Genomic DNA, 27,181 nt, shown 5'->3' with positions numbered 1-27,181 from the left:
AAGTACTCACTTCTAGACAACCACGGTAATTGCACAGAGCTCTGGAAGGGTGCAGTTTTAAAAATAGATTTGAGACAGCAGTGAGGCTTGTTCTCTGTTGCTTCATGAACTGGATTCCTGTTCTTTTATTCTTGCCAACAGGTAACTACTATTTTTTTCTTCTTAAACATGCAATTACATCAGTTTGCATGTTGAATTCATATTTCCTGTGCTTGGCTGCTTTGACCCTCTGAACACAGCCTACCTGAATTCCTAGAGGCACAAGTTTACTTTTTGTACAAAACGATCAATTCTGTACAACTCATAGAGGCACTAACACGATGCTTCAAGAACTGCACTGTTTCTCCTTGAAAATGTGCAATATGGTTGTATTCTTTTCCTCTAATAAAATATCTAAGAAACACTGATTTTCATGAATACCTTGACTTTTCTAGATTTCATCTGAATTTGTATTTACAATATTAATATTCCACTAACTTGTTTTATACAAGTATCAGAGGGGTAGCCGTGTTAGTCTGGATCTGTAAAAGCAGCAAAGAATCCTGTGGCACCTTATAGACTAACAGACGTTTTGCAGCATGAGCTTTCGTGGGTGAATACCTACTTTGCCGGATGTAGCCACTACATGCATCCGACGAAGTGGGTATTCACCCACAAAAGCTCATGCTCCAAAACGTCTGTTAGTCTATAAGGTGCCACAGGATTCTTTGCTTGTTTTATACATAAAATGAAACATCTATCTGTGGGCCACTACCCTTTCTAAATTAACAATAAGCAATAATGAAGATAAGACTATGAACAATTATGAAGAATATAAGTTAAGGACCAGTCCAAACTTGAGTGTCTGTTCTCCTTTCCACGAGAACTCTTTGATTAATGTAATCAGAAATTATACACATGCACTGAAGAAAGTCAGTGTATAAATGTATGCAAGATAATAAAAAGTTACAACATGCCAAGCTGGAATTAATTTATGTAACTTACAAACCAGATTCTTGCCAGTCCTGATCCAACTCACAAGAAGTTTTTTTTCTTGTGGGGGTGGGCAGAGATGACACATTACATTGCATGACATCACGATGCATTCTCTCTTCACATGTCATCATTATACAAGCAAGCAATAAATAATGTTATATAACTACGTCAGAATATGTTTAAATAATTTTTTTGGACAGACTATTTAAAATGGTGCATTGATTACCTTGGTGACCTTTTGGTAGCAAGTTAGTTCGAGTATCAGTAGAAAAATTAGGCGCCAGTTTTAATACAAACTTTCAAGAAGCCATCAGCATTTACAATGAATTGTGTCGAGCATTTTCATCATCTCTTTTACCCATTTATTTTCTGGGGAAAATTAAATCTTGTTTTTAAATATAAATGGTGTTCATTTATAGGCATCAGAAGCACACACAAAAACAAGAGCAACATGTTACTAAAAAGCATTAGTAAAGAGCTTAAAAACTTTTTAAGTTACTGTGTTCTTTTTCAACAATTATCTCCCCACTCTTGGAAACTCCATGAGCTTGTAATCTTTAGAAAGCAGTATCAACTTGGGTAGGTATGCACTTTCACTCATACACAATATACTCTAGACAGGGGTATAGCTCTCAAATGCTCCTCAATTCTCTGACTGCTAAAACAAAATCCTCAGATTTACTAGTGGTGCCCCTTATCAACTTCTGTCAGTTTTTGGTCTTCGTTTATCTAGCTTAATTTTTTTTTTTTATCATTTGACACCCTCCCCCCCCCCGCCCAATAAACAAAACAAAAAAAAAAAACTTTCTTGTACCTCACATAGTTACAATTGAGTTCTGATAATTGACACCCAGTTGGGATGTCCCTCTCTTTCTTCATAACCCACTACTGCAGACATATTTTGTCTTCTCCTAGATTATTTTGGTCTGAAAATAGCAAACAATGTCAAAAAGCTTTTAAACCCCTATAAATTGTGGCCACACTGCCCACTTAAAAAACAACAAACAAACAACAACAAATAAACACAGTGCACTCTTTTTATAAGAATCACATTTGTCCTAGATTATTTGATTCTTATAAGTAGCTGATTCTTACAAGAGGAGCATAGGTTAGTATAGGAATGATTTTGTTTCAGTGGTTTTGATCACTATATGTGGTAGATTCTTATCAGTGAGTCTTATAAATGGAGTGTACTGTACAAAGTGTCTGTATGAAGGGCACAGTATGGAAATATATTTTATACCTCTTTCCTTCACTGCCATGACCCAGAAAAAAACCTTAGAGGGCTGCCTCCAATTCCTGTACATTGAAGAGGACTATTAGTGCCCAGTCAACTAATTCAATTGTCAAGCACCTGGGGCCATCAATATAAAAGGGTGCAGTGATACTGAAAGTCAATGGGAAGCACCCAAAGTAGTATCTCTAAAGCTTATCAGAGGCTTTAGTGCAAAAGCAATGTACAAAGCTTGATCCAAGGCCCTGTTAGGAATGCACAAGGGCACATTCAGCATTGTCTTCTCAGCATCAAGATCATCTCCAAAGGAGACCTGTCAATATAATAAAGCAGAGTCCTGGATATACCTATTGTGTGTATAATTTATTTTCTCCCAGTGCCAAATGTGGTTTTGTGAAGAAGACAAGTAGGTTGATGGTTTGGTTCAGACTGGAACCATTTTGTGGATGAATTTTGGGTGAGGTCTTGGCCTTTGGATTTGTTGATTATGGAGGTTTGGCCAAAAGCACCTGAAGCTCACTCACTGATTCTTCTGGCTGAAGTGACCATGACTAGTGGCTTGTCAACACAATTAGAACATTGCAAGCAGGGTGTGAATCTACAGCCAATAGCTTGCCATACACTAATTGGCTGTGTGGACCCTACTAACATGCACTAAAAGTTCCACAGGACACTGACATACTCGCACTATAGAACTTTTAGTGTGCAGCAGCATGTTCACATAGCCAGTTTGTGCACTGCAAGCTAGTGTGCTGTAGATTCAGACCCTTGCTTGTCACGCACAAATTTTCTGTGTAGAAAAGCTCTAGGAAGTTTGTCTTCAGAGTGAAGTGGTGCAAGGAGCATTCTGAAAGAGGGGCTTGATGAATCTCAGAAAGGCTCTATTGAGGCCCAGGGCAGGAAGAGTCTTGTGGGTAAATATGTAGGAGCCCTTTAAGAAACATCTATACCAAGCAGTGAGAAATGACTGAGCAGGACTACAAAGGCAGGTGACTAGATGAAATTGCTAGAGACATATATTTTAATATAGAACTGAGCAAAAAAACTGGCCTGTTTGAAGTGCTGTAGTTTGTCCAGAATCTTTGATATCAAGGCTTGAACTAGATCACAGCCTTAGTGGGCTACCCATATTGAAAGCCCTTTACACTCTGAAGAGTGCATTCTTCTGTTGGATATTTTCCTGCTTGTATCAGTATTTTCTAGAGGCTGCAGGGAGCAGTTCCTGTCCATTGCACTTAGCCACTCTACAGTTACACTAAAAGGTGGAGTGACTTTGGATCTGGATAGAGTATCTGGTACTAATGCTGAGATCACATCCAACCAGACTGGGAACTGGATAGAGGGCTAAATAGACCTCTGCAGTACATCCATCTGCCACAGTGATCTCTGCCACTACAAAGCCACTAGAATGACCATGGCTTTGTCTCTATTTATTTTGGAAATCATCCTGGGAAACAGGGAAATTGGTGGGAAGGCGTACAGCAAACTTTTGTTCCATTGTAGGAGGAAAGCATTTGGTAACAACCGTGGACTCAGACCGCCTCTGAAACAAAAGTTCTGACATTTTTGGATTGCCCTCAGTGCCAAACAAGTCTACTGAGGGGGATTCACACTGATGGAATGTGACTGCAAGGACCATTCGTGATTGGTCATTGACTGTCTGCTCAGGAAATCTGCTAAATTGTTGTTTACTCCAGTGAAGTGAAGGGCCATCGATGTCACCCCATTCTGATGGCACCAAATTCCATAATGGCTCCCAGGCGGAGGAGCAAGGAACAGACACCCCCTTTCTTATGTAGTGCATGACTGTCGTGTAGTCCAGGAACATCTACATTATCAAGTTTTGGAGAACAGATAGGAACAACATACTGGTAACCCTGATGGCTACAAGCTCTTGGACATAAATGTGCTTCACATAGCTTGAAGACCAGGTTCCTTGGATCTGCAGATAGTCCAAGTGACCTCCACAACTTGTCCCTGATCTATGATTAGTGTCTTTGTCAGGAAGGGAAGTGAAAAAAGGGAATTCCTTTATGCACGTCTGGGGGTTCTAACCACCAAATCAGTTTAGCAGTGATGTGACTTGGTACTAGGATCTTCCGTCTACTGTGTTTACCAGAAAACTGATTCTGAGCCAGAGCTGAAGGGGTCACATATAAAGTCTAGCAAGTGACATCATGTACGTCTATGTCAACACTTTAGGTCACGCCAGACTGTAAAGTATGTTCCTACCATTATAGGTAGCTCTGATGTCAACAGAAGTAAGAGTGCTTGTACCTGAAATCTGTTGTTAGGGAGATATGCTCTTTTTGATCTGGAGTCAATCCAGATTTCTTCTGAACTTCACCATCTGAAATGGGGTAAGTACATTTTTATAGTTCACTGAGAGGCCTAGTCAGGCAAATAGGAACAGAGTGCTGTCCTAGCTCACTGACATCTCCATTGTGACCTGCCCCGATCAGCCAGTCACTCAAGTAGAGGTAGATGCGAATGCTTTGTCTCCTCAGGTGCGCTACTATCCCTGTGTGGCATTTCTTGGAGACCTCGGTGCCAGTGAGAATCCAAATGGCAATACCTTGTACAGAAAGTGATTGGATCCCACCACAAATTGCAAATACTTTCCACGGGCTATGTGGACCACTATATGAAAATATGCATCCTGCAAGTTGAGAGCTACAAACCAGTCTTGAGCCTGAAGAGATGGAATAATGGAGACAAGTGCTGCCATCCTGAACCTGAAGTGGTGCATATATTTGTTTAGTCTCCTCTGGTTTAGGATAGTAAGAAGACCCCCTTTTTTCTTTGGGATAAGGAAGTACCATGAGTAGAAATCTCTTCACCTGTATTCCTGTGGAACCCTTTACAACTCTTAGATGAAACAATGAAGCCACTTCTTTTTGTAACAGATTTTGTGTGAGAAGAGTTCCTGAACAGGGACAAGGAAGAGATAATGATAGGCGACTATATCCAACATCCATTTGTCCAAGGTGATATCAGCACACATCCAGTGGAACAGGACAAGGTGGCTTCCAATGGTAGCTGCTGGCTCCTGAAAGGCTCTGATGTGGCTCCTGTCATTCCTGTCAAATCTGCTGTCTGGCTGATGGGGCAGTGTTTGTGACAGAGGTGGTGGATGAAGGATATCTCCTGTTCTCACTGTTGGTAATCTGGTTGTGTGCCCTGAGAGTAATGATGTACCTATTAGCTCTGCTGAGGCTGATATTTATATTTATATTCTTGTAGGAGGACAATGTATAGATCCCTAGGGATCTCAGGGTGGCCCCCCAAGTCCTTTATGGAATGAAGTGCTTCATCAGCCCTTGAGTTGAACAGCTCCAGCTCCTCGAATGGGAGGTACATTGTGCCTCCCTTGGTTTCCTCAAAGTATCCCTCTATTTTGAATGGGTTTTCTTCCCAGACTTCCCTCTCATTAGACTCCAGTGGTATCTGCCTAAAGGAACACTTGCTAAGGAAGATGCCTGGGAGTCCTTGGAGGTTGATGTTGATGTCTCTTCCAAGTCTGATATGAAGCGCATTGATTTCTCGAGCAGGTGTAGTTTGATCTGCATGTCCCTTGCCTTGGGAGTTCTCGATAAGAAGGTTTACACATCTCAGAATTATCATGAAAATGACTTTCCCTAGACCGAAAAGGCATCAACTATGCCTCTTGACCAAGGGGATGAGCATGCTGCATGTGAGGCAGGCCTTAAACCTGGAAGGCAAGGGGGAAGAAGGTGGAAGGGAGTCTTCTTCTTCGAGTGATTGCTCACATCCATTCCAGTTAGGTGTGCGCGCCGCGCGTGCACGTTCGTCGGAAACTTTTTACCCTAGCAACTCCAGTGGGCCGGCAGGTCGCCCCCTGGAGTGGCGCCGCCATGGCGCCCAATATATATCCCTGCCGGCCCGCCCGCTCCTCAGTTCCTTCTTACCGCCGTGTCGGTCGTTGGAACTGTGGAGCGCGGCATAGCTGTCCTCCACGTCCCTAGCTTCTCCTAGTTATCTATCGTTATCTATTGTATTCTCTAGTTCCATTACAGTTGTTAAATAGTTTGTTAAGTTGATAGTTAAGTTAATTAGTTATAAAGTACTTCTTCGCCGGGGGCTTAGCCCTTCCCGGCACCCGGCACCGGGCTCATGCCTGGTTCGCCGGGCTTCAAGCAGTGTGCGGCCTGCAAGAAGCCCATGCCTACCAGCGATCCCCACGAAGCGTGCCTGAAGTGCCTCGGGGAGTCGCACAGATCTGACAAGTGCCGCATCTGTAAGGCCTTTAAGCCGAGGACAAAGAAGGAGAGGGATCAAAGGCTCCGAACTCTCCTGATGGAGGCGGCACTTGACCCGGCGGCTTCGCAGGCCGTGGTATCGGCACCGGCACCGGATCGCTCCGGCACCGAGAAGACTCCTCGGCACCGACCCTCTCCGGCACTGGAGCCAGAGCCAAGGCCGTCGAAGTCTAATACTCCGGCCAGGCAGACCCGGCTAGAGCGCCCGGCCTCGACATCAGCCGCGGCGCCGCCGGCACCGTCAGCACCGTTGACTCCGGGCCCGGCGGGTCCGTTGAGTCCGGTGCCGCCGAGCTCCCCCATGAGATCTGGGGTTGAGATAGTGGTCCCATCCACACGGAGACCTTTGCCTCGGCTCGGGACCTTATTGCCCTGACGGAGCCTACTCGGCTGCCACCCCCGGTACCTCCGGTGCGGGTCGCGTCCAGAGGCAAGCCCATGATGTCGGCACCGCCCACAGACAGTCGTTCGCCATCCAGGTCCCGACGTCTTGGGCGCTCCAGATCCCGACGCCGCTCGCAGTCCCGGCACCGCTCCCCTCAGCGGTACCGGTCGCACTCGCGGCACCGGTCGGCATCGAGACGGTCGCGGTCAGGCTCCAGTCGACACCGGCACCGCGACTCCAGGAGCAGGTCCCGACGCTACTCGCCGCACCGGTCGACCTCCCGGCACCGAGCTGGTGGCAGGTCCCGGTCCCCGGTCCCGGTCTCGCTCGACCCTCCCGGCACCGAGCTGGTGGCAGGTCCCGGTCGACCTCCCGGCACCGAGCTGGTGGCAGGTCCCGGTCCCGGTCGATCTCCCGGCACCGAGCTGGTAGTAGGTCCCGGCACCGAAGCGGCGCCCGGTACCGAAGCGGCGCCCGGCACCGTGACAGATCCCGGTCCCGGTCCCGATCCCGGCACCGATATGACTCCCGGCACCGGTCCCCGGCACCGAGACGATCCTCCGTGCCGGCCCGCGCAGACCCATACCATCCAGGGTCGGCCCCGCCGTGGCCCTCGAGGCAGCCGTCCGTATCCTCCCAGACGGACAGCGGCTATGCGCTGGGCACCGACCGGCAGGCGGCGCTGTTTGCTGATCCGCCGCTGCAGGACCAAGGCCCACAACAGTGGGGATTCTGGACACCCTGGGCGTACCATCAGGCCCAGGGCCCCCAGCAGCTCCCTGCTAGGCCGGCGACTGCGGAGCGTAGGGCCCCTGAAGCCTCTTTGTCTCGCCCCCCTCCCTCCCCGGAAGGGGACGAAGGGTCCAAACAGCAGGACTCCGCTGTGGCTCCGGAGACAGAGGCGAGGGCTGAAGAAGACCCCCCGTTGGACACTATTGTGCCTGGGGTCTCATCATCCTCCTCCCCGGATGAGGCGGTGGCGGGTACCTCCTCCAACAGTCCCCCCCCCGCTGGATCTCAGGGCGCACCAGGACCTCCTCAGGCGATTGGCTCAAAACCTGAGTCTGCAGGCAGAGGAGGTCTCGGAGATAGAGGACCCAATTGTCACCATCCTCTCTTCCGATGCTCCCACCAGGGTCGCCCTGCCGTTCATACGGACCATCCAGGCCAATGCCAATACTATCTGGCAGTCCCCGGCCTCCATCCCTCCGACAGCGAAAGGAGTCGAGAGGAAGTACATGGCCCCTTCTAAGGGGTACGAATATTTACATGTTCACCCGACTCCCGGTTCACTGGTAGTGCAATCGGTGAACGATAGGGAGCGTCACGGCCAGGAGGCTCCGGCCCCCAAATCCAGAGAAGCCAGGCGGATGGACCTCCTTGGCCGTAAGGTGTATTCGGCTGGGGCGCTGCAGCTCAGGGTCTCTAACCAGCAGGCCCTGCTGAGCAGATACGCCTTTAACTCCTGGGTGGCAGTGGACAAATTTAAGGAGCTGCTGCCACAGGATGCTCGCCAAGAGTTTACGGCCATCCTGGACGAAGGCAAGAAGGTCGCGCGCACGGCCTTACAAGCCTCCTTGGACGCTGCGGACTCGGCTGCCCGTACCCTCGCGTCAGGAGTTACGATGCGTCGCATCTCCTGGCTGCAGGTTTCCGGCCTTCCGCCAGAGCTCCAGCACACGATACAGGACCTTCCTTTCGAAGGCCAGGGCCTGTTTTCCGATAAGACAGACCCCAGACTTAAGAGTTTAAAGGACAACCGGGTCATTGCGCGGTCCCTCGGGATGCACACCCCCGTGACACAGCGTAGACCCTTTAGGCCGCAACAACAGCAGCACCGTCGGCCGTTTTCCCAGTTCCGCCAGCGGCAGGACCTTTACAGGCGCCGCGGCAGGAACGGGAGGCGCAGGCAGTCGGGGAACCAAGGGGGGCAGAACCAAGGCTCCTCAAAACCCCCGCCTGGTCCTAAGCCTTCATTTTGAAGGTGCGCTCGAGGGCGCAGTAACAGTTTCCCCTATGGATCCTTCCCCCCCGTTTTCCAACCGCCTTTCATTTTTCCTCCCGGCGTGGTCCCAAATAACATCGGACCGCTGGGTCTTAAGCGTGGTGCAGACGGGGTACCGCCTGCAGTTTGTTTCGTTTCCTCCTTCCCGCCCTCCTTCCTCGTCCCTCTTCAGGGACCCCTCTCACGAGCAATTCCTTCGGCAGGAGGTGCAGACGCTCCTCAGCAAAGGAGCTATAGAGGCGGTTCCCGAAAACGAGAAAGGCAAGGGGTTTTATTCCCGCTATTTTCTGATCCCCAAGGCCAAGGGGGGCCTCAGGCCTATCCTCGACCTGCGAGAGCTCAACAAATACCTCGTGAAGTTGAAGTTCCGCATGGTATCCCTGGGGACCATTATTCCATCCCTGGATCCGGGAGACTGGTACGCCGCCCTCGACATGCAGGACGCGTATTTCCACGTTGCCATTTGGCCACGCCACAGACGCTTCCTCCGCTTCGTTGTGGGGGCTCGTCATTATCAATTTGCGGTCCTCCCGTTTGGCCTGTCCACGGCCCCGAGGGTGTTTACAAAATGCATGGCAGTTGTCGTGGGCGCATCTTCGGCGCAACCGTGTCCACGTGTTCCCTTATCTGGACGATTGGTTGATTCGGGGCACGTCGGAACAGCAGGTGTACAGCCATGTCCGCGTGATCACCGGCATGTTTGCGAGTCTGGGCCTCTTGATAAACACAGACAAGTCCACCCTGAGGCCCACTCAGAAGGTGGAATTTATCGGGGCCGTCCTGGACGCCACTGTGGGCAGGGCCTCGCTGCCTCGGCAGCGGTTCCAGACCATGGCGGCGATCGTTCAACGCTTGCGGTCAGCCCCGTTGACGTCAGTGAGGACATGTCTAACCCTGTTAGGCCCATGGCGGCGTGCACTTTTGTGACCGACTACGCTCGGCTCCGCATGAGGCCTCTCCAGCTGTGGCTTATCAGTCATTACAGGCCAAGGCAACCGTTAGACATGTTAATCACAGTCCCCCAGAAGGTCTTAGATTCCCTCGGCTGGTGGTTGGACCAGTCCGTATTGTGTGCGGGTCTTCCCTTTCACCCGTCTCAGCCCTCGGTATCCCTGACAACGGATGCCTCAGATCTAGGCTGGGGGGGCCCACCTAGGGACCCTGCGGACGCAGGGCCTATGGTCCCAGGAGGAGGTGGGGCTACACATCAACATGAGGGAGTTGAGAGCGGTCCGCCTTGCTTGCCAAACGTTTTGTCATCAGCTTCAGGGTCGTTGTGTAGCCGTGTTCACGGACAACACGACGACCATGTATTATATCAACAAGCAGGGCGGCACCAGGTCCTCCTCCCTGTGCCTCGAGGCGATACGACTCTGGGACTTTTGCGTAGCCCACTCCATTCACCTCAGGGCTTCCTTCCTTCCCGGAGTACGGAACACGCTGGCGGATCGATTGAGCAGATCCTTCCTGTCACACGAGTGGTCCCTTCGCCCGGACGTCGCTCTCTCCATTTTCCGGAGGTGGGGTTATCCCCGGGTGGACCTCTTTGCGTCCAAGGGGAACAGGAAGTGCCAAGCGTTCTGCTCCTTTCAGGGCAGGGAGCCGGGGTCGATAGCGGATGCCTTCCTCATCCAGTGGTCGACCCACCTGTACTATGCGTTTCCTCCGTTCCCTCTGGTTCACAAGGTCCTCCTGAAGGTGCGCAGAGACAGGGCTCGTGTGATCATGGTGGCCCCGGCATGGCCCAGACAGCACTGGTACACCATGCTGCTAGACTTGGCCGTAGCCGACCCAGTCCCCCTGCCCCTTCATCCGGACCTGATTACCCAGGACCACGGGTCTCTCTGTCACCCAGACCTGCAGTCGCTGCACCTAGCGGCGTGGCTCCTGTGTGGCTAGCTGGTTCCGAGCTGCGCTGCTCCACGCCTGTGAGAGAGGTGCTCTTGAGCAGCAGGAAACCGTCCACAAGAGCCACATATTCGGCAAAATGGAAACGCTTCTCCTGTTGGTGCGTAGAGAGAAATCTCCGCCCTATGGAAGTTTCGGTATCCGAAATCTTAGACTATGTTTGGTCCCTCAAAGAACGTGGTCTGGCCTTATCGTCGTTGCGAGTCCATCTGGCAGCTATCTCCACCTTTCACCCGGGTGCGGACGGTCGCTCCGTTTTTTCTCACCCGACGGTGTCGAGATTTCTTAAAGGGCTGGAACGGTTATTCCCTAACGTCCGTCCCCCTGCTCCAACCTGGGATCTTAACCTGGTGTTGTCCCGGCTCATGGGGCCCCCCTTTGAGCCGTTAGCTACTTGCTCCCTGCTTTACCTCTCTTGGAAGGCTGCCTTTCTAGTAGCTATCACCTCAGCTAGACGGGTGTCGGAACTCCGAGCCCTTGTGGTAGACCCCCATATACGGTCTTCCACAAAGACAAGGTACAGCTTAGACCACACCCTGCCTTTCTACCCAAGGTGGTCTCAGCCTTCCACGTCAACCAAGAGATTTTCCTCCCGGTTTTTTTCCCAAAACCTCACTCCTCAGGCAGGGAGCAGCAGCTCCACTCGCTGGATGTCCGTAGAGCTCTCGCGTTCTACATAGAGAGGACCAAACCCTTCCGCAAATCCCCCCAGCTTTTCGTGGCGGTAGCGGACCGTATGAAAGGGCTTCCTATCTCCTCCCAGAGGTTATCCTCGTGGGTTACGTCCTGTATCAGGACCTGTTATGACTTGGCCCATGTCCCTACGGGCCGTGTGACTGCGCATTCTACCAGGGCGCAGGCGTCGTCGCTGGCTTTCCTTGCCCGTGTGCCCATCCAGGAAATCTGTCGGGCAGCGACCTGGTCATCGGTCCACACCTTTGCTTCCCACTACGCCCTGGTACAGCAGTCGAGAGAGGATGCGGCCTTCGGAACTGCAGTGCTCCGTGCCGCGACTTCTCACTCCGACCCCACCGCCTAGGTATGGCTTGGGAGTCACCTAACTGGAATGGATGTGAGCAATCACTCGAAGAAGAAAAGACGGTTACTCACCTTTGTAACTGTTGTTCTTCGAGATGTGTTGCTCACATCCATTCCACACCCGCCCTCCTTCCCCACTGTCGGAGTAGCCGGCAAGAAGGAACTGAGGAGCGGGCGGGCCGGCAGGGATATATATTGGGCGCCATGGCGGCGCCACTCCAGGGGGCGACCTGCCGGCCCACTGGAGTTGCTAGGGTAAAAAGTTTCCGACGAACGTGCACGCGCGGCGCGCACACCTAACTGGAATGGATGTGAGCAACACATCTCGAAGAACAACAGTTACAAAGGTGAGTAACCGTCTTTTACCTGTTGTCTCTTGCCCCCCCCAACCCTTTTTTTTGAATGCCCAAATAAAAAAATTGGCACAAATAAGTCAGTGAAGAAAGATTTATTCAAAAAAAAAAAACTAGTGTGGAAGGTGAGTTTGAAGCTCAAGAAAAATAGCGGTCAAACATTTGCCAGGTTGCATCTCAATTCAATAAGAGGAAACTGAGGGAAGGCCATGGCCGCTCCATCCTTTATGCCCTCACATAAGAGGGCACAAGAAGATATAGAGCACATTCATAGTCCAACAGACACTTACCCAAAACAAATCCAATTTTTCACAGTAGGCACAAATCCACCTACAATGGGATCAACACTGACACATATTCGAAGGAAAATGTTTCACCCCTGGTTATATTTTAGTTAGTTCAGGGTTTATTTTACTGCTGAAAAATATAATTTATAACAACATTTATATAGCACCACCTTCAAAATATAAAGTTTGTTTTACAAACTGATCGTCAAAGTAACTCTATTTTACAGATGGGAAAGCAAAGAGGTAAAATGATATGTCCAGGGCTGCACAGTGAGTCACTGGGAAAAAAGCTTAGAACCTTCTGGAATTCAGTATTCTTTCCTCCATGGTATTCTGTTTTATAGGGGCATGTCAGAGTTGGTTTGAAAATAAGTTCTTACTCCTTGCCTGGAACAAACTATATACTCTTGAAAATCATTACACAAAGAATACAAAGTACAATATCACTGGTACTGCTTGTATGCCTAAAAATAAAATGAGGGAATAATACATATACTGATATAGACAGCAAGATTACATAAAGTTTGCCAGAAGGCATTTACAGCTGTTGAAGACATAACAGCAGCTCATCTTATCTGTTTTCAATAGCCTGAATGACGGTTCACAGAAACAAGGATAAAGACACTTCTTGCTATTTCAATTACCTAATCAAAATTAATCTAGCTGTACTAGCTATTCAAGTAAAAAACTGTTTTTCATTATCTACAGTAAACATTAAGAAAAATATTTAAGAATCATGCCTCTTTGTATCAAAATGAAAAATTATTCAAAGTTCATTTGTTGTGTCTGCATCTGCCTTTTCATTAGGTCCATATGGCAAACTAGTCTGAAGAGTAATGTAATAAATGCAAGTGTAAATATGAATGTCTCACAATTCAGTCAGTTAAATCATTTGCACTCTATGCACCTGAAAGCACCAGAGACCTCCAAAGACCACACGGCCAAGCTACACAAGCAGCTACGGGCGTCTGTTGATGTTCACAAACTGACTCCAGAAGTCACTAAGGTATCAATACAAATACGGAGGATTGTGTTTTTCAGCCTATGAAGGAAAACTTAGCATCATAAAACTAAAAACTGTACTGCCTTGGAACAGAATCAACTTTGTGTTGTCTGGCTATCTACTGAGTGAGTCCGTGCTTAAGGCTGTCAAACCAATGAAAAGAACTGCAGTACAGAGCTGCAGACAAAGGTGACACTTTACATAATCTGTGTCACTTGTTGTCTGGTAATGTTAACTTGATTGTTTTTCTTTTTTTAGCATTATAATAATAATAAAATAAGTTAATGAACCAAACAGGCAAAGACAGTGTTCTGTAGAAATTTTCAGCCATATTTTAAATTGCACAAGCTAACATGCGTGAATCAAACTTCACTAATCTTTATAATATACATGAGATGGAAAATATCATCTCACACTTGTGTTTTACCTAGATCAAAAGGGTACAGCTAACTTTTAAACTGATCACACATTTCAAATTCTTAAGTAGCAAATTATAAATTTAAATGCAAGGTTTATTAAAACCATAAACACCAAAATCTTCTGCCAACACACTATAGTGGCAAAACACTGTCATACTATGTAAAGTTCCCACCCCCTTTGTATTATGTTAGACTGACATATAGTACATTCTTGCTTTAAAACAAACCCAACTGGAGAGTAAGGGAGAAAAAATAAGCAGTCAAAAAAAATCATATTTTTCTCTCTGATATAGTGTAATACAGTGAAAACTATCAGACTTCTGCATAGCTGTTTCCAGATAGTGTCAAAAACCAATTCAAGTTGAAAAAGACATAGTAACTACCCTATGACCTGATGTCTTTCACTTCTAGAAAACCCTCCAGGAGAGAGTTAAACTAGGTATGGGATCTTTGAAATTTAGCATTTCTCTCACAAGACCCATAGAAGAAAGTCCCATCTGTGTTTCTATAGCATTTACTATTATCCTAAAAATGTCAGCAGCAGAAACAGATAGTGACAGAGTAACAAAACACTGTGTTTGTGACATAAGATGAACGTCAGCCAATGCAAAATAAAAGCCTTTTACCATTTTCACATTTAATACAATAAATATTGAGAAAACTGCAGCAATTCTAAAGTGTAGAACTAAAAAGAGAAGTTACCTTTGAAGCTTTCAAGTTCTTTCCTGTAGGAGAGAGAAAGCAGAATATAAAGTCTCAGATTAAAAACAGATATGTTCCATAAATTCAAACTGCAACTGGGATTATCTATGAAGATTTGCAATGGTTTAAAATGCATGAAAAGGTGAACTGAAGGATATGAGTATTTTGACATTTTTAGAAACTTGATTAATGGAAACTTCTAGCTGCATATACAGAGCTTGAAAAAATTGCTTTCCTGAAGCAAGTAACTGATATCAACTTCTTTAGAACTGAGCTATCACATATTATAAATATATATTACATATAAATATCTATTCTCACTGTTTCTAGATCTTCTGGTTGCAAAGGTAACATGAATATGAACTCAGTATAATCAAATAATAAATGAAGGCTTCTTAAGTCCACTGACAGACATTAAGACATCCCTGCTGCTTCCCAGAGTTTTGTCAAGCTGTAGAAGAATGAAAACTTGACTACTGTCTTGTCAGTTTTCAGGACTGACATTCAAAACCCTATGGTTAGCAGTGAAATAGACACAAATCTGGTAAATTTCACGGTGCTGCTTGAGAAAGCTGATTTTGGAGTTATTTACTGGAGGAGGAGGAGGAGGATTCAAAAATATGGAAGGAATAGCGACACCACAAAACTCTGCAACCTGAATGAAGGAAGACAGGTAGAGCAGCAGACTCACCCATTCATCCCTTCATACATAAGCACTTCCCTTTCTGCCTGAAGGCATTACAGTGAGAGGTGAGTAAGAATAATTTAACCTTTTTTCTTCCTTCTAGCAATTGGGGAAGGGGGGGAATTAAAGGGGTTGTCTTGGAATTATTATTTATGCAGGGTATTACAACGCTAATTGAACCATAAATTCCTTTATTACATTCAAAGGCAAAATGGTATTTATACAATTGCTCTAAATATGCCCCAAAATCCTAAATAATAAGCAATTTACTACATCCAAAACAGTAACAAAACATTTAAGCATTTGATCAAGATACTTACAAATGGGCTAAGCATCAGGGTGCTTAGACCCATATTAGTCGGCTCCAACATGGTCAGGCATATATTAGCAACAACTCCTTTAAGAGTTTATGTTTTCATACCATTTAACAAACAAGTGATGTCACTGCCAATTACTGACTTCAGCTAAAAACCAATTTGAAACACTTCATACTCATTTCCAGTCTCAAATCGAGGTAAGATTTATAATCTCCTTTCTCCCCATTTCTCCTTAATCTTTTCCCCTCCTTCTTGCTGACTATGATGGGGCAGAATGGCCCTACACTGGTACCGCAGGGGTTAACCCTTCTTTCCTGGCAGAGGAAGCCATGCTCCGGAAGCTCTGCTGGGCGTGCTCCAACTAGAGAACAGGTATAAAAGCCTGCAGAACAGCTCAGTCTGACCGCTGGAGAAGGAGGCATGCTGCCAGCTCCTGAGGAGGGGGAGGCTGCGTGACAGGATCTGGAAGCCAGCCAAGCCGGGACACTCCCTGATACCCCAACGGAGAACATCACAGTAGAAGGACAGATCGGAGGACCTCCCGCAGCAGAGAACCTGGCATTTATGGTAGGAAGTTGCAGGCGGATCCCTGCTGAGCGGGTGGCAAGGAGAGCTTGCCACTACCAGGGACCTGGGTTGGGACCCAGTGGAGAGGGCGGGCCCAGGTCCCTCTACCATCTCACCCCTGAACTGTGAAGGGATTGTATGGACTCCAGCTGCTAGGCTGCAATACCCCACTGGCAAGGGGGAAAATGTATAGACTCTGGCCACGAGGCCACACTACCCTGCCTGCGAAGGGGATCGCACGGACTCCGAACGCTAGGTCACGCTATCCCGCTTGCGAGGGCGATTGTATAGACTCCAGCCGCTTGGCCGCACGACCCTGCTTGCAGCGGGGACTGTACAGACTCTGGCCGCTAGGCCACCCTGCCCCACTTGTGAGGGGGACTCTATAGACTCCGGCCATTAGGCCACACTGCTCCCACACAGGGAGCAATGTATGTGGACTCTGGCCATTGGGCCACACCACCTGGGTACCTGGGGCAAGGTACACAGACTCTGGCCCACGGGCTGCACTACCTCGCCAGGCAGGGACGATTGTGTGGAAGCAGCAAAGAGTCCTGTGGCACCTTATAGACTAACAGACGTATTGGAGCATGAGCTTTCATGGGTGAATATCCACTTCGCTGGATGCATGCAGTGGAAATTTCCAGGGGCAGATATATACATGCAAGCAAGAAGCAGGCTAGAGATAATGAGGTTAGTTCAATCAGGGAGGATGAGACCCTCTTCTAGAAGTTGAGGTGTGAAAACCAAGGGAGGAGAAACTGCTTTTGGAGTTGGCTAGCCATTCCCAGTATTTGTTTAATCCAGAACTGATGGTGTCAAATTTGCAGATGAACTGAAACTCAGCAGCTTCTCTTTGAAGTCTGGTCCTGAATTTTTTTGCTGCAGGATGGCTACCTTTAAATCTGCTATTGTGTGTCCAGGGAGATTGAAGTGTTCACCTACAGGTTTTGTATACTGCCATTCCTAATATCTGATTTGCGTCCATTTATCCTTTTCCGTAGGGACCGTCCAGTTTTGCAGATGTACATAGCAGAGGAGCATTGCTGGCATATGATGGCATATATTATATTGGTGGATGTGCAGGTGAATGAAGCGGTGATGGTGTGGCTGATCTGGTTAGGTCCTGTGATGGTGTCGCTGGTGTAGATATGTGGGCAGAGTTGGCATCAAGGTTTGTTGCATGGCTTGGTTCCTGAGTTAGAGTTACTATGGTGCGGTGTGCAGTTACTGGTGAGAATATGCTTCAGGTTGGCAGGCTGTCTGTGGGCGAGGACTGGCCTGCCACCCAAGGTCTGTGAAAGTGAGGGATCATTGTCTAGGATGGGTTGTGGATCTCTGACGATGTGTTGGAGGGGTTTTAGCTGGGGACTGTATGTGATGGTCAGTGGAGTTCTATTGGTTTCTTTCTTGGGTTTGTCTTGCAGTAGGAGGCTTCTGGGTACATGTCTGACTCTGTTGTTCTGTTTCCTTATTTCCTTGTGCGGGTATTGTAGTTTTGAGAATGCTTGGTGAAGATTTTGTAGGTGCTGGTCTCTGTCTGAGGGGTTGGAGTAGATGCAGTTGTACCTCAGTGCTTGGCTGTAGACAATGGATCGTGTAGTGTGCCCGGGATGGAAGCTAGAGGCATGAAGGTAGGCATAGCGGTCGGTAGGTTTTCAGTAAAGGGCAGTGTTAACGTTACCATCACTTATTTGCACTGTGGTGTCTAGGAAGTGGACCTCCCGTGTAGATTGGTCCAGGCTGAGGTTGATGGTGGGATGGAAGCTGTTGAAATTGTGGTGGAATTTTTCCAGAGTCTCCTTCCCATGGGTCCAGATGATGAAAATGTCATCAATGTAGCGTAGGTAGAGAAGGGGTGTGAGTGGACGAGAGCTGAGGAAGCATTGTTCCAGGTCAGTCATAAAAATGTTGGCATATTGTGGGGCCATGCGTGTGCCCATAGCGGTGCCACTGATCTGGAGGTATATATTGTCATTAAATTTGAAATAGTTGTGTGTGAGGATAAAGGCACAGAGCTCAGCAACCAGTTGTGCTGTGGCATCATCAGGGATACTGTTCCTTACAGCCTGTATTCCATCTGTGTGTGGGATGTTTGTGTAGAGGGCCTCTACATCCATGGCGGCTAGGTTGGTGTTTTCTGGAAAGTCACCAATGCATTGTAGTTTTCTCAGGAAATCAGTGGTGTCATGGAGATAGCTGGGAGTGCTGGTAGCATAGGGTCTGAGTAGAGAGTCCACATATCCAGACAGTCCTTCAGTGAGAGTGCCAATGCCCGAGGTGATGAGGCGTCTAGGATTTCCAGGTTTGTGGATCTTGGGTAGTAGATAGAATAACCCTGGTCGGGGCTCTAAGGGTATGTTGATTTGTTCCGGTGTTAGTGTAGGGAGTGTCCTGAGTAGATGGTGCAGTTTCTTAGTGTATTCCTCAGTGGGATCTGAGGGAAGTGGCCCGTAGAATTTGGTACTGGAGAGTTGTCTGGCAGCCTCCTTTTGGTAGTCAGACCTGTTCATGATGACAACAGCACCTCCTTGATCAGCCTCTTTGATGATAATGTCACGGTGGTTTCTGAGGCTGTGGAAGGAGGCCAGTAGGACGTGATTGGCCGCCCACAGAGAGATGGGTGCGGGAACTTGAGAGTGGCGAGGAGCCGACACCACAAAGGGGAGCTACAGTGCCAGGACCGCCACACTGATCAATAGTTTCTCCTCTGCACCTTGGTTTACATAGGCCCTAATTTTTGAGATAACATTGGTATGTGGGGGTGGGAAGAGTAACGCTGGCTCATTTTAAGACATATTCTCTTTGTCATAATGAAAACTCTCTGCAGCTACCCCTATTGGTCAGAGGCCTTCTTTTTAGAAACTTCCTTCTATTTCATTATTCTTTGAACAAGACATCCACCCTACTTCTTTCCTTCTGGCCTTACAAGTCATTACTTTCAAGGCCTTTCTTTTACTTGCTAGTTAGGGCCTTTCTTTTCAAAACATTTCCTTAATCAAACTTAAGCTAACCTTAATTCTCTAATTTTATATTTACTCTACAGAGTGAGTACTCAATTTGTCCATATCCAGTTCCACATAATAGGTGTATGATAAATTTGAAGACCGAAGCAAAGTTGCGGTAGTAAGCTTATGTGGGGCAGGGAAAAGCTGGCATCTTCCCAGGGCAATGCCCTTGTATAATATCTATTCACTACCTGCTCCAGTCTTTAAAATCAATCATTAGCTAATAAGTTTAAACTCTCTAGATGTTAGGTATCTAGTAACTTTCCAAGCCTTGCATGCAAGGCAGACAAGAGAGCAAGAGAAAAAGTGATGGGTTGCGTATGGAATATTTTTTTTTTTTTTTTTTTTTTTTTGCGGGGGACGGGTTGGAAGTAGAGAGAAGAAAGATGACAAAAATCTTGAGATTAGGCGGCTAACTAGGGGAACAGATAAAAGGAAAAAAGCAAACAGACATAATTCTGGAAAAAAGGACCATAAGCTACTATAGGAAAGAAAAACATTAAATGAAATCAGAAAGGGAAAGGTGGCATAAGACAAGATGAAGTAAGTAGGGCCTGCAGAATATTATTCAGTCAGTATTTTAGACTAATTTCACCTATAGTCATAGGATAATTTGACAAATGCTATTTGATATGCTTTGCTAGTCAAATACTATTTGACAAATATATTATTCAATACCAGTGATATTCAATGAATATATTCAAATATTTTCCTATCTGACCAGCCCAAATAATAAGTTACAATATTAAGATGTTAATAAAATGATATTTGAGGCAAGAATATTGCACATTTTGGGTGCTACAGCAATATAAAAAAATTGTTTGACAATGTCGCAATTATATACAGCCTACAAGTGTTATTCCTTTAAATTGCTCGACTGTGGCAGCACAGGTATTCTTTATTCTGTATAGTAAGCTTATTTGAGGCTAGTATGTGGTGGGCAGGGCCCTACTAAATTCACTATTTGGTTAATTTCATGGGCATAGGATTTTAAAAATAGTAAATTTCATGATTTCAACTATTTAAATCTGAAATTCCATGGTGTTGTAACTGTAGGGGTCCTGACCCCAAAAAAAGTTGGGGGGCAAAAGGGGTTGTGCTGCTACTCTTACTTCTGCGCTGCTGCTGGTGGTGGCACTGCCTTTAGAGCTGGGCTCCCGACCAGTAGCTGCCGTTCTCCATCTTCTCAGCTCTGAAGGCAGAGCCCTGCCAGCAGCAACAGTGATGTAACGATGGCATGGTATGGAATTGCCACCCTTACTTCTGCACTGCCTGCAGAGCTCGGTGCCCGGCCAACTGTTGTTCTCCTGATGCCGAGCTCTGAAGGCAGCGCAAAAGTAAATGCGGCGATACCGCAACCCCCCTAATATAACCTTACGACCCCTTCTGTATCTCTCTTTTGGGCAGGACCCCTAATTTGAAAAACACTGGTCTCCCCCGTGAAATCTGGTCTTCTGTATGCTTTTACTCTATACTATACAGATTTCATGGTCCGTGAAGCATTTTTCATGGCCGTGGATTTGGTAGGGCCCTAGTGATGGGTAAGCTTTAACTCTTTTGGTTTTTACTAAAAAGATATTTTTAATAGTATTTTTTTAAAAACAAGTAAGAGGGCTATTTGAAAATCAGAGCATACTTCTGATAAGGCTCTGTGATATCACTGATGTTTGGAAACCCATGGAAAGGCCTTCCTTTTCCACATGATATTACTCTCCCTCCTACTCTTCCAACATAAGTCATGGGGAGGAGAAAGGGAAAAACTGATTCAGCAGCAGGAGCTAAGATTATTCATTCATGTACTAGTGATATTATATTACTAAATTAGGTTTCCTCAGTTACACAGTAAGAGAGGGAAAGTCAGAAATGTAAAGCTTCAAATGATCAATAAAATACAGAGTAAAGGGTCACTTGGGTTTTTTTTTTTTTTAAATACGACAAAACATTTGATGATTAAGTAATGCTTCCTGAATTTCTCCTTTAAAATCTCAAGTATAAGCAAAAATGATTTCCAGTTGATATAGCTTTATTCACAGAGTAACTGGAATCATCATTTTAATTGTCACAGGTAAATTACTTCTTTTGCAGGAACTACTGACATCAATTACAAGCAATTATATAAACTATCTACAGACCAGTAAGAATGCACCCTCCATCAAGACATGGTTAAATATGGTTTTGGACCAGTGCCCAGAGAGGAAAAAAGAACAAAAAACCAACATGAAAAAGTTGATTATAAAGCCTTTTACCCTCTAAAATACCAAATCAAGAAGTTTCTTGGTCTCTTAAGCAATACACTTGCTCTCCTTGGAATGCAATATTTGAAGCTTGATTTGTAAAGGAAGCCAGTGCATCACTGTATCCTAATCTGGATATAATACAAGTCTCTGCATGCTCATCTTGTGATGGCCCACAGGAATCTCAGCGTCAATCAAGAATTTTATTCTTGCTTAAGGAAGAACATAGCTAGAGAAAAACAAAGAAATGAATGCATGATAAACTGCATTTTTGGGTCAATATAAAGAGATAACCAGAACCATCAAGCAATTAGCAACTCTTTAATGGTAATAAATATTGAACATGGAAGTGGGAAGAGGGATATGCTATGGCACCAATATTCTATCAGTTATCTAGACACAAGCGCTTATTATCCATGAACTAACATCAACGTCTTGAGTCTCCCTCCATACACACCATTTTCATTACAACATATACAGGATGATTACTTCAGCTTCCAAACAAATTACTCACTGCTGCATTCATTCTTGCACAAAGAATAGCAAACTGCTTCATCCAAATCTGAAACAGCTGCTATAGGGAAAGTCAGAGAATAAACAGAAGTAGGAGGTCTCCTAAACCTATGTACATACAGCAGTGCAACTGTGCCACCAAACGACAGACCTAGGTTTCCAAATATTCTAAATGAATTTAGAAAGTTGCTAAATACACTCTCACATTACCACAGACAATGAATCCTGTAATACTATTTGATAAAAAACAACAGGAAAGGAAATGAACATTTTCCATAGACAGAAATAAACCTATGCTGAGGAAACATCTTGTAAAGAATTCTTCCTCTTATTTTTCACACTAGCTGCTCCTAAAATTAGAAGCACTGATGCTGATGCTGCCCAAAAGAAGAGGCAGCTAATAGGTGATGATGGTTGTATTAGGGCTGATCAGCAAGCAATCCAGGTTACCTTTTCTTGGAAGGAACACTTCCTTTTGTCTAACACCTGTAAGTATTACTTAATCCAGCAACTCTTCTAGTTCGTCCATCAAAATTTGTGCATTATATACAGCCTGAATTAGTCTAGTTTCAACTTCCAGCCATTGGTTCTTACTACATCTTTCTCAGAGACTGAACAGCAGAACTCTATCATCAAATTACTGTTCCACATGTAGGCATTTATAGACAAAGTCACTCTTAACCTTCTCTTTGATAAGCTAAATACATTGAGCTCCTTAAGACTTTCCCCATAAGGCATGTTACCAATCTTTTAATCATTCTCTCAGTTCTTTTCAGAACCCTCACCATTTTAATCAACATCCTTCTTGAAGTGAAGGCACACAGTATTCCAATAGCAGCTGTACCAGTGGCAATTACAGGTAATATAACCTGTTATTACTCAATATTCCCCATCTTATACATCCAAGGATCACATTGCTCATCATTTAATCACAGAATTGCAGTTGCACTCAGAAGCTCAAGTTCAGCTGTTTATCGACCAGGATCCCCAAGTCTTTTTTCAGAGTCACTGCTTCAAAGGATAAAGTCTCCCATCTGTCAGTATGGCCTACATTATTTGTTTCTAAATGTATGACCCTTATATATGGCCATCCGCACAATGGATAACTTGGTAAGATGGATGCAAACAATCTTTTTGTCATCTGCAAAATGTGTCAGTTTTTTCCAAGTCACTGATAAAAACATTAAATAGCAAAAACCAAGAAGCAGCAGAGTCCTGTGGCACCTTATAGACTAACAGACGTTTTGGAGCAAGCCAAGAACTCATCCTTGCAGGTCCCAACTAGAAATACAGCTGCTAGATGACTTCCCCACTTGTACTAACATCTTAAGATCTATCATTTAACCAGTTTTAAATCCATTTAATGTGCGCCATGTTGATCTTGAATTGTTCTAGTTTATTAATCAAGATGCCATGCAGTATCAAGTCAAATGCCTTAGAGAAGTCTAAGTGATGGGGACAGCACTCTTGGCAGGAGCTGACAATCAGAATGCCAAAAAGTACGTGATACTTCCTGAATGACCATTGTTTCTATATCCACGGTTATTACCACATATGTTAGGAGACCCTGACAGGCCCAGATATCGACTGCTAGGGCACGGGCTGGCTGGACTGCCTTGTCCAGTGACAATGATTCATTTGACAGAGACTTTTTTTTAAAAATGCTTAAATTGGGATGGATGTCAGCAGACTTGTTGGATGTGGACAAGCAGCCACCAACTGAGAAGATTTCAGTCAGCAACTGCGCAGAAACCCCTTATCTATTGTAGGATAAAATATGACAGGAAAGTATTGCTCCTAATGGAGAAGATTCGGTGGGGGAAGAGTTCATCCCAGCTTATGATCATGCACATAAATTTTCTCTGTCTGCATCTGTTGGTACATAAATTTCTAGTTCTGACGACTAATGGTTAAAATGCAGGTAGACAATATTGCTGATCTCTCTCAAAGACTGAATGGTTGAACTACCAAGAAAATTTTCAGCCAGACTCATTGCATACTCCTTATAACTTTTTAAATAGGAAGAGAAACCTCAACCCTACGTGAAACGTCCCACCTAAAGGCACCTACTTTGAGAAAGAACTAAGGATTTATGCCTCATGTTAAGACTACTTAAGAATGCACTTGTATGGGTTTAGCTACACTGCAGCTCAGAGTGTGCTTCCCAGCTCAGGCAGACAGAAGTACTAACTCTGCTTGAGCTAGCCCACTAAAAACAGCAGTGTAGCTGGGCATAGCTTGGGCAAACCACCTGTGTACAAACCCACCTATATACTCTGAATTCATACTCTCCTGATCCACCACACAAGCTATCTCCGGTTATGCTGCTATTTTTAGCATGCTAGCTCAATGCAACATAGCATGTCACACGCTTCCCCCACCACCACCTGTTCCCAGGAGACAAGTCCGGGCAGAGAGCAGGCAGCCACTGCTTCCCAGCCAGGCTCTCTCAGGTGAAAGTGGCTCCATCCTGCTACCCGCCTGGCTGCCAGGGAGATCAGCCAAACATGACCAGAAGCACAGGAAGAGAAGGACAGAGAGCCCCTTCCCCTCCACCTCCCCACAGGTAATGTGGGGTGGGGAGAGTGCTGCAGCCCTGGGCTGGGCGCAGGGTCATTGGGCAGGGGAGACACCTGGAGTGGTTACATGCTGGGGAGAGGCACAGGGAGAGAAAGACGGAGCCCCTCTTTCTACTCACCCCTGGCAGGCCAATCTGGGGGTGTGGGGGGGCACTTGACCCCCCCCCATGTCCAACCTACACATCACGTGTGGTTTGTTATATCAAAGTCCTTTTCAGTGACCAGTCACTTTTATTGTTCACCTATTTTTGCTGTTTAAGCTTTTCAAGATTCTGTCAAGACTTTTCTTTTCTTTTTTTTTTTTTTAAATATTGGGCCATGTATAAGGCCCTACTTAATTTGCGATACCACAGAAATTCTGGATCCTGCAACATTAGGCTTCCACTGCAATTTGATTAGCTTCCTTTGCACAGTCCATAATTTTGCATATATTTTGAGGTTTGCAACACACATTTCCCTCCCACCCCCCATTAGTATAGCAAAACCCTTTTTATCTGAGCTGATAGCAGCTCCTGCTGTCAGCCCCATACACGGCAGGGCTTCCGCTGTCAGCCTCGTGCGTTAATGACTGTAATACAGTTGCAGCAAAATGCCAGTTATCAAAAAGTATTAGCAGGCATAACAAAACACTTGACTTTTTATATTATTCCAGCAAAATTTTCTTAAAAACAAATACTGCCATTAATAAAGGTCTATTGTTACTTTTCCGCAATTTTCCACTTCTTGTCTGCAACTCGGCTGCAATTATTTGACAATCATCCTGCGATTCAAGTAGGGCCTTAGCCATGTATTTATTCTTATTTAACTCTATAGTTCGACACTTTTCCAGAATTTACAGTTGTGATCTCAATTTCAACTCTAGTTAATCTATAACTGCTATTATATCTGTCATAGAATACAGAAAAGAGCATTTGATTCTTTATTCAGCCCTCACTGTAATTAACTCAAATACCTATCTGCAAGATGCCAAATATTGAGAGCTGAAGGTTTGCTTTAATCTCAAGGTCTCTTTCCCCTTGGATGGATTCCTGAAGTACAGCTCATCTTGCCTACCTAGGGAAACCTGGAAGATGGCAGTAGTGTAAGCTTGACATACTCCTGATTAAGGCTAAGAGTCTGTCACAGAGGTCACGGATTCTGTGAGTTTCCAGGACCTTCACAGAAGCAGCTCGGGCAGGCCTTAGGCCAGGCGCACTGGCCGCTGCTAGGTAGTCTTGGGCCACCACCCCACCCCCAGCAGCAGCAGGGGTTTGGGTGTGGGAGGGGGTTCAGGACTGGGGTAGGGGCTTGGGGTGCAGGAGGGGGTGACGGTTCTGGGTGGCACTTACCTCGGGGTCTCCACAAAAGCGGCAACATGTCCCTTGGCTCCTAGGTGGAGATGTGGCCAAGTGGTTCTGCGCACTGCCTCTGCCTGCAGGCGCCGCCCCTGCAACTCCCATTGGCCGCAGTTCCCAGCAAATGGGAACCGCAGGATTGGTGCTCAGGGCAGAGGCAGCATGTGAAACCCCCTGGCTGCACCTCCGCCTAGGAGTTAAGGGACATGTCACCGCTTCCAGAGAGCCTCACAGGTAGGGAGCCTGCCAGCCCTGCCCCATGCACACCCTGCAGCAGCAGTGGTGCCAGGTAGCACGCCACCATTCTTCTCTTCCCCCCTCTCCCTCCACCACCCAAGATTTACTCAGAGGTCTATAGTACAAGTCATGGACATGTCACAGGCCATGAATTTTTGTTTACTGCCCAAGACTTTTACTAAAAATACCCATGACTAAAATGTAGTCTTACTTCTGATAAAAAAAACAAAACATGAAGCCTCCTGAGCGCTTAACTTAAAATATATATAAAATGTTCATAGGTTAAACGCACACTTAAAATACTATATTTGAAATGTGTAATTTTTTGGCAATGCAACTCAAATATCCTTTTTAAAGTTATGCAGTAGCTTTTAACTCAGATTCCAAAAGTAATAAAAATAATCACTTTCTACATTTGATGTAAGAGCTCAGTGTGAAATGGTATGTAGCTGCAGCACTTTCTAGGATTAAAGCATTGTAAGTAAGAATAAATTTTACTTTTCCAGAACTACACTGCTACGAAGCAAAACTGTATTGGTAGAGCCTATCAAACTGATATTCTTGAGCTAAATTTTCAAAGATTTTCTCTATAGACTAGCTCATTATGTACATCAGGCAAGAGAACAGTTGACATTTTTAATGGGATACATCAGGCATCAGGGAATAATATTAAAACAATATTAAAACAGATTGCAGAAACACAATCTGATATTCTGGCCAACATCACAAAGATGGCAGAAACATTAGAACGTTATGGAAAACTCTGGAGAACCTCTGGGTTTGTTTTTAGTTCATAAGTTAAAACTAAGCGGATTTTTTTCAATTTGGCGAAGTCACTTTTCCAGAGTGTTTCCTCCTCCCCACCCCAACCACTAGAAAAATATTGTGGAAAAATCCCAGAAAGTTTTATGAGGATGTGATTCACTTTATACTCATATTTACTGCTTCAAAAGTGTGCATATATTGTTCAAAATGAAAAGCTTGCAGTTTTGTAAGTAAAACAGATCACCAATTGAGTCCCCAGTCTACTAACTTGCTAGACTTACCACTCTTCTGTATTTGCTTTTGGTAAATGTATCATGAATCTGTTTGCTTTCTTAGGAACTATGTGTCATAAC

At 45.8% G+C, this 27,181-nt stretch overlaps 1 protein-coding gene across 5 annotated transcripts in view; it reads right to left on the bottom strand.

Annotated features, from left to right (window-relative positions):
* The window catches only part of DTNBP1 (dystrobrevin binding protein 1), a 176,557-nt gene that overhangs the window by 87,159 nt on the left and 62,217 nt on the right, over positions 1-27,181 (bottom strand). For all 5 annotated transcript variants that reach the window (XR_003999052.1, XM_030552481.1, XM_030552480.1 and 2 more), the window contains exon 7: positions 14,590-14,612. Coding sequence is in view for 4 of the 5 variants with exons in the window: in XM_030552481.1 (XP_030408341.1) it covers positions 14,590-14,612 (23 nt within the window). In the remaining variant the exon portion in view is untranslated. The remainder of the gene's footprint in view (positions 1-14,589; positions 14,613-27,181) is intronic.

This window comes from Gopherus evgoodei, chromosome 2, assembly GCF_007399415.2.
Source record: "Gopherus evgoodei ecotype Sinaloan lineage chromosome 2, rGopEvg1_v1.p, whole genome shotgun sequence".
NCBI classification, from domain to species: Eukaryota; Metazoa; Chordata; order Testudines; family Testudinidae; genus Gopherus; species Gopherus evgoodei.
This window is presented reverse-complemented; position numbering and strand designations above follow the sequence as displayed.